This window comes from Scyliorhinus canicula, chromosome 12 (genome assembly GCF_902713615.1).
Source record: "Scyliorhinus canicula chromosome 12, sScyCan1.1, whole genome shotgun sequence".
Classification (NCBI taxonomy): domain Eukaryota; kingdom Metazoa; phylum Chordata; class Chondrichthyes; order Carcharhiniformes; family Scyliorhinidae; genus Scyliorhinus; species Scyliorhinus canicula.
The window spans coordinates 20,817,130-20,825,141 of NC_052157.1; the positions used below are offsets into that span (position 1 = coordinate 20,817,130).

General features: G+C 44.8%; 1 protein-coding gene across 2 annotated transcripts in view; it reads right to left on the reverse strand.

Annotated features, from left to right (window-relative positions):
• The window catches only part of igdcc4 (immunoglobulin superfamily, DCC subclass, member 4), a 229,898-nt gene extending 223,186 nt beyond the window's left edge, over window positions 1-6,712 (reverse strand). For both annotated transcript variants that reach the window (XM_038813330.1, XM_038813329.1), the window contains exon 1: window positions 6,604-6,712. In XM_038813330.1, coding sequence (XP_038669258.1) covers window positions 6,604-6,670 — 67 coding nt within the window. In that variant the 5' untranslated portion in view covers window positions 6,671-6,712. The remainder of the gene's footprint in view (window positions 1-6,603) is intronic.
• Window positions 6,713-8,012: the final 1,300 nt, after the last annotated feature.

The window sequence follows — 8,012 nt, forward strand, 5'->3', positions numbered from 1 at the left end:
GTACAGTACTTGGAATTTTCCAGCCAACAGCACAATACCCGGGCTGTTTTCGCACAGTGGGCTAAACAGCTGGCTTGTAATGCACAACAATGACAGCAGCGCAGGTTCAATTCGCTATCTGCCTCCCCGAACAGACGCTGGAATGTGTCAACTAGGGGCTTTTCACAGTAACTTCATTGGAGCCTATTTGTGACAATAAGCGATTATTGTTATATTATTCAATGAACCTCGGGTTGCTTATAAAATTCTGAATCATAGAAACTTACAGCACAGGAAGTGGCAACTCAGCCCCTTGAGAGCTAATCTGGCACCTTGAAAGAGCGACTGTAACCCTTTGAGTTCCTTGTACTCAAGTAAGTGTCTAATTCCCATTAAACATTATTTATGGAATCAGCTTCCAATATCTTTACAGGTAGAACATTCCAGATCCTAATAATTCTGAGTGGAAAGAATCTCCGTCTCAGTCCAGATCGTTCACCAAAGATTTTAAATCTATGACTCTTGGATGCATATTGATTCATTGGGGCGGCACAGTAGCACAAGGGTTAGCAATGTTGCTTCACAGCACCAGGGACCCGGGTTTGATTCCCAGCTTGGGTCACTGTCTGCACATTCTTCCCGTCTCTGCGAGGGTTTCCTCCAGGTGCTCCGGTTTCCTCCCACAAGTCCCGAAAGATGTGCTTGTTAGGTGAATTGGACATTCTGAATTCTCCCTCAGTGTACGCGGACATGCGCCGGAGTGTGGTGACTAGGGGATTTTCACAGTAACTTCACTGTAGTGTTAATGTAAGCCTACTTGTGACACTAATATAGACAAATAACTTGCCAGAGGGAAGAAATAGGTGAGGGAATGGCAATCAGCAGCTCACTTCAGGTAATATGTCAAGGCTTTTGAAGGGGTACAGAGGAGTTTTACCAGGCTGTTACCCATTCTATTTTCTCAAAACTCCTCATTCATCTTTTAAACATTTATTAGGTCACCTCTTATCCTTAACTTCCAGTGAACGGTCCCAACATTTCCAGCCACACCTCATAACTGATGTCTCTTATCGCTCGGAAAACTCCTCTGTATCTTTTCTAAAACCTTAACATCTTTCATGAAGCGTGCTGCCAACCTGCTAGTACCATACCTATTTCTTTAAAAACTCGGTGGAAACCATCAATTTTAAAAAAGCATTCTCGGAACATGGACTCTGCTAGTAAAGCCAATACGTATTGCTAATCAGTAAGTTCCCCTTGAGGAGGAGGCAGAGGTCCTTCTTCTTGAACTGCTGCAGTCTGTGATAAAGAGATCTCCATGATGTTATTATGTAGGGAGTTTCAGGTTTATGACCCAGCCACATTGAAGAAACACTATATGTTCTAGTCAGAATGGTGCTTCGTTTGGAGAAGGACTTGAAAGTGAATAGTATTCCCATTCTGCAATTGCTGCTCTTAGCCCACTAGATAGTGGAGGCTGTGGACTGCGGTAATGCATTCTGCAGCTCTGGTAAGTTTACAATGGAGGAGGTGGACATCTAAACCATTGAATGTAGTAGTGATCAGGAGACTGCTTTGACCTGGATAGTGTCAAGCTTCTTCAATCTATTGAGTTGTACCAATCTAGACAAGGAAAGTGTTCCATCATTAGCCTGATAGACATGGTAGAGGTACTTTGGTCAGTCAGGAGGTGAGCCAATTGTTACAGGATATCCAGTGCTGGATACTCTTGCTGTCTCAGCATTTATATGGCTGGTATAGTTGAGTTTCTTATCAATCATGAAGCAAATGAGCAAATTTTGAGGGTTCAATCATGATAATACAATGAAAGATCAATAGGCTTTTCCTTGTTGGGGGTGGTCATTGCCTGGGACTTGTGCAGCAGAAAGTTACTTGCCACTGACCAACCCAAGGCTCATGTTTTCTAAGTCTTGCTGTATTTGTGTATGGACTCCTTATTATGAGGAATTGGAAAGGGAGCTGAACATCGCAATCATCAGTAGTAGTCGCACATCTGGCCTTATGAAGGCAACGTCATTGGTTACAGCAGCTAAAGATAGTTGGGCCGGGAATGCTGCCCTAAGGAACTCCTACAGCAATATCCTGGGGCTGGAATAATTGACCTTCAACAATCACAACTTGTTTCCTCTTCAGCCATATGTGACTTAAGTTGCTGGAGCAATTCTCTCTCCAGCCTCAGTTTTGCTCGATCCTCAATGGCAAATACAGCCAAATGCTGCCTTGATGACCCAAGAGCTGCCACACTCACTGTCCCTCTAAAAGTCAGTACTTTCAATCAAGTTTGGACCAAGGCGATAATGCAATTGGTAATCAAGTGTAAGCAAGAGTTCTATGTGGGGTCAATTGCCTATGTTGATTGAATAGGGTATTATCATACCTGACAGATGCAACCATTCCTCATCCCTACCCTACCTTTTCATTTTTGACATGTGTTAACACAGTTCACCATTGGTCGTACAACTCTATGCTTTCTTTTGTGACTGCGCTATCATTTGAGTCCCCTTGTAATTTCATTGAAGTGTTAATGCAAGCCTACTTGTGACATTAATAAAGGTTATTATTATTTTAATATTCTTGTTGTTTAAAAATAAAATCCAAGTTATTTGGCTTTGTTTATTCTTGGATTAATAATTTCCTTGTTCTATCTCCTCGTTTGATTTGACCATAGTTACATTTTCCTATTATTTTTTGTTAAGAAAATGCTAGCTTTCTATCTGTTCCTATCAGTATAAATTGTGATTTATCTACCGGAAAGAATTTTTTTAAAACTTTGCATTAATTCTCCTTGCCTTCAGTGTGATACATCTAAAGCATAATATGATATTGACATTTGCTTTGATAAATCCTGCTCATACATACTCCAAATACTGCTCTTGGCTGAAATAATTTCTGTATAAATAATCAAATAATCACACTTCTAACAGACCTTTTGACACTTTATCTGTTTACAATACACTATATTTTCCATTCCTTGTGCTGTGCAAGTTTAGAAAATATCAAAATGTTTCACAGACATCCCAGAGTAGCAGACAGCATAGTCTCGAAGGGATATGCATAGCATTTTACTTGATGAAAAGATATACATTACCGTACTCTTCTCAGAGTCAATGAAAAAGGATGAATAAAATATTTAGCATTAAATAGTCAAAGGAAAATGTTTAAAGCATGTCACAACAAACCAAATACACTGGGTGGCACAAGCCATGACGTTGCAGTCAACAGACAAAGCCCAAGGGGATTAATACAAGTTAGAACCCACAACAAGAGTGAAAAATTTATCCCTGAAAGACAAAGGAACAAAATATCAATGACCCAATTGACATATGGCCACACAATCCAACCTTCAAGTGAAATACATATTCGGCGTTATCTTTTCTGGTCTACAGAGCAAGTGATTCCATTTCAGAATTCATAACCGTTTCCCCTCTTGAAGCCCCATAGGTGTCAGCAACCACTCCCTTTCTACAATCCAACCAAGCAGCAGCAAAACAGATTAACAGACTGAGGATTTAATCGATTAAACATTGGATCTTTTTACCCCAAATACGTAATTTTCAAATAAGGAGCTTATTACATATTCGGTTGGATTGAACAGTTTAGAAAAATATCTATTTTTTCGTTCAAAAACAAGAAAGCAGTACCATACATTTGAAACAGGACAAAAATCAGAATTGTGTCCACTGTTGTACCTGATTCCCCACCCAGAAATCTCTCTTACAAAATATGAAATAATCTATCAAGATGTTGCCCAGGTAATGGTGAAAGAGGTGGCAGCTCAGACACTTAAGAGTTTAAAACTGATTTTTTTAAAAAGGAAATATGAAATAAGTTGTCAACACTTAAAGGTTGACGGCACCAAGACCAAATGAGATGCATCCAAGCATCCAAAAGTGGAAATTGCAGAGGCACTGATCAGTTTTCCATCTTCCTTCGACTCAGGGTTCCAAAGGACTGGAGAACTGCAAATGTTACACCCTTGTTCAAAAGAGAGTGTAAAGCCCAGCAATGACAAGTCAGTCAGTTTAATCACAAAGGTTGGGTAATTTGGACATTCTGAATTCTCCCTCTGTTTACCCGAACAGTGCCTAAATGTGGCTTCTGGGGACTTTTCACAGTAACTTCATTGTAGAGTTAGTAAACCTGTCAGCATCAACAGGGGCCGAGGTGGAGATGGTTAGCAGTTTCAAATTCCTAGGGGTGCAAAATCACCAAAAATCTGTCCTGGTCCACTCACGTCGACGCTATCACCAAGAAAGCACAACAGCGCCTATACTTCCTCAGGAAACTAAGGAAATTCGGCATGTCCACATTAACCAGTACCAACTTTTACAGATGCACTATAGAAAGCATCCTATCGGGCTGCATCACAGCCTGGTATGGCAACTTCAGAGAGTTGTGAATACCGCCCAGTCCATCACACAAACTTGCCTCCCATCCATGGACTCCATTTACACCTCCCGCTGCCAGGGGAAAGCGGGCAACATAATCAAGGATCCCTCCCACCCGGCTTACTCACTTTTCCAACTTCTTCCATCGGGCAGGAGATAAAGTCTGAGAACACGCACGAACAGACTCAAAAACAGCTTCTTCTCCACCGTTACCAGACTCCTAAATGACCCTCTTATGGACTGACCTCATTAACACTACACCCTGTATGCTTCATCCGATGCCAATGCTTATATAGTTACATTGTATACCTTGTGTTGCCCTATTATGTATTTTCTTGAATTTTGTTTTTTCTTCCCATGTACTGAATGATCTGTTGAGCTGCTTGCAGAAAAATACTTTTTACTGTACCTCAGTACACGTGACAATAAACAAATCCAATCCAACCTATATATATATATAAATGACCCAGACATTGGTGAATGGGGCACAATTTCAAAATTTGTGGATGACAAGAAACTTGGAAGTTCTTGAACCATGAGATTAGCACAGAATCTCAAAAGGAGGCAGGCTGGTGGAATGGGCAGACAACTGGCAGGTGACATTTAACGCAGGGAAGAGTGAAGTGATCCAATTTGGTGGGAAGAACAACAGGCAATATTAAATAAAACATTGAATTCTGAAGAGGGTGCAGCAGCAGAGGAACCTAGGTGTATATGTTGAGGATGGCAGGACAGTTTAAGAGAGTGCTTTGTGAAGCATTTGGCATCTGAGCTTTATCAATAAAGGTGTAGAGTACAATAGCAAGTAAGTAAGCCTCAACCAGAGTGTCACCAGTTCTGGGCACCACACTTTAGGACGGATGTGAAGCACTAAAGAGGGTGAAAGAGTATAGCTCCAGGGATGAGGAAGATCAGTTAACTTAGAAAGATTGGAGGAAGTTAAGAGTGTTCTCCTTCAAAAAGGGACAGGTGACAAGATATTTGAGAGGTATTCAGGGGTCTGGACAGGGCAGAAAGAGAGAAACACTGCTGGAAGGATCAAGAACCAGAGGACACAGATTTAATGCAATTGGCAAAAAGCAATAACAATAAGAGAAAAAACATTCTGACACGGTAAGCAGTTAGGAGCTAGAATGTATTACCGAGAAGTGCGGTGGAAGCAGGATCAACTGAGGCTTTCAAAAGGGAATAGGCGTATTATCTGAAAATGAAAAATTTACAAGACTATGAGGAAAAGACTGGGGAATGACACTAGGTGAATTTCCTCTTCAGAGGGGCAGAATGTCCCCCTTCTGTGCTGTCACCAATCTATAATTCATTCTATTGTGGATTTTAGGTTTTGAACTTGGGTTTGTGTTCATGATTGGTCCAGAATATTAATGTCACTATTGTTATAAATTACAGGAATACAACAGTTTCATATACATGACAGCAACCTCCTCCCCCCCCCCCCCCCCCCCCCTTTAAAGCAGCCACCTGCTTTCAAAATAAAAATACATTCACAGGCGCCACCTTCTGCCGCAACACACACCTCCACAACTCGTTTAAGGACTATTTGTGCAACATGTGAATCCGAGTTCAGGAAACTGTTCGACAGGCTGTTCGCAACTTTCTGTCATAACGTTGTTAAATGAACCCTGGTGCGACAATCCAGATTAAACCTCACATTCCTGCAGAAGACAAAGGCAAACTGCCAACAGTATCATTGTCTTCCCCCCCCCCCCCCCCGGCCGATATATTTAACCCTTCGTACCTCTGCGTCTCTCCATCTCGTCCTCCCCTCCCACCGACTAAATCGTTCTCCAGTGAGCCTTCTTCGCGTATTTTCCTCACCTGTCCAGCCACACTCCTCAATTCTGTTCCTGATTGCCCAACCGTATCCATCCCAACCTAAACTAAACCCCCCCCCCCTCTTTTCCAGTCCCCTCCGTGCTATCACCCACCTCCTGTCAATGCTCTCACCCCCCCTCCCCTCCTTCACACACACATCGCTGTCACCCTCCACAGCCATCAGTTTGCACAACAGTAGAAACAGCCGGCCAGCCCATCCTCCTGAACCCAACTAAACACCAGCACATGGGCTGTGCTGACGGCAGGGTTTACTTTGGATTTGGGGAGGGAGCAGCAGTCACTAAAGGTCACCGAGTCGACAACCACACACGCGGTGGCAGAGGGAGGGAAGCAGCAGTCGCTTCATTGGGGGGGGGTCTCTCACCTTCCGAAAGTATCACAGTCAGAATCCACGCCAGGACGCGGTGCCAACACAGCCGCCCCCGCGCCATATAAACAAGTCGTGGTGGCGGAGGAGGAGGAAAGATCGAAGGGGAGGGGGGGGGGGGGGGGGGGACAGAGCCAGAGATTTTCTTTATAAACCTTCAAATGAAACCGCTGGCGTTACAAGACCTCCTCCCTCTATCATCCATCGCCATCTTGTGTGTGTGTGTGAGCGCGCGCGGAATAGAATGGGGGGGGGGGGGGGTAGGCCACCGCGCGTGCACGGCGCCTCGCGCCCCCCAACCTCTCCGCCCGCCCGCCCCCGCGCGCGTGCACCACAACCTCGCCGCCGCCCCCTTCCCGCGAGCGCGCGCGCACCCTGCAGCCCCACCAACCGCCGCTCGCTCTGCCCACCACCCACCCGCCCCGGAACGCGTGCGCAGTGCGATCCCCTTGCGCTCGACCGTTGGTGGGACCGCCGAAAGCCCCGGGGGCGGGGAGCAGAAAGGCGCTTTCTTTTGCAGCCCCCGCCGAAAGGCTGGGACGCACCCCTTCTCATCGCAAACGCTTCAATGCAACCGATTTGAATGGCACAAACGAGTCAGGGAAGGGGCAGCCTTTTTATAATGAATAAAATGCTGCGATTTTGAATGAAATGGGTGGCGGCTCTGGGGTATTCGGCACGCGGACGGACAGGTCTGGTCTGGGCTGCAGCGTGCGCGGGATGTCGGGGGGGAGTGAGTCTGTACCGTCTCCGTGGACCCACTTTTAACTGTTAAGTGAATGGTGGTGGGGTGAGGGTGGCTTTGAGCCAGTTGAAACTTCGCCCACCTGTCCTCGGGAACTGGAGCTCACCTGGTTTGGTTTGGTCTGTTTGCCCAGCCCAGCTTCGGGCCACCTTGACCAAGCAGAAAGGTCCAGGCAGAGTCTGATGGCTTCTGCTCCGGACTTCACCCCCCTACCCCGGCCCGCCGGCCGCCAGCTGAAACCAGTCGGTCCGAGGGCAATGGCCACAACCCCAACCGTCTGCCTGAAAACAACTGCCGCATATTTTGCTTTTTAAAAAACAAAAGCGCATTGGGCGAACCTACTTTTAAAAGTCCGACTGAACCTTGCTTATTTAGTAAGACAGAGCAAAATCTGCATTTCAGTCAGAGCGATGTGAAACTAGTCGTCGCAAAATTAGAATCAAACACCGAATTAAAAATTGAGGCATATTTGCTTTTCAGGGGGTTTCAAGGAGTCCACTGCCTGACCTTGCACACATTTATTTTTTTAACTCTTCATAACACTATCCTTTATTGACCTCTCCATTTGTTGGAAGTTTCTGAAGTCCAGGATTTTGCCAATCATATCTTTTGCTAAACATAGTAATTCTACTCAATTTATTGATTAAAGAGTTTTTGTCAT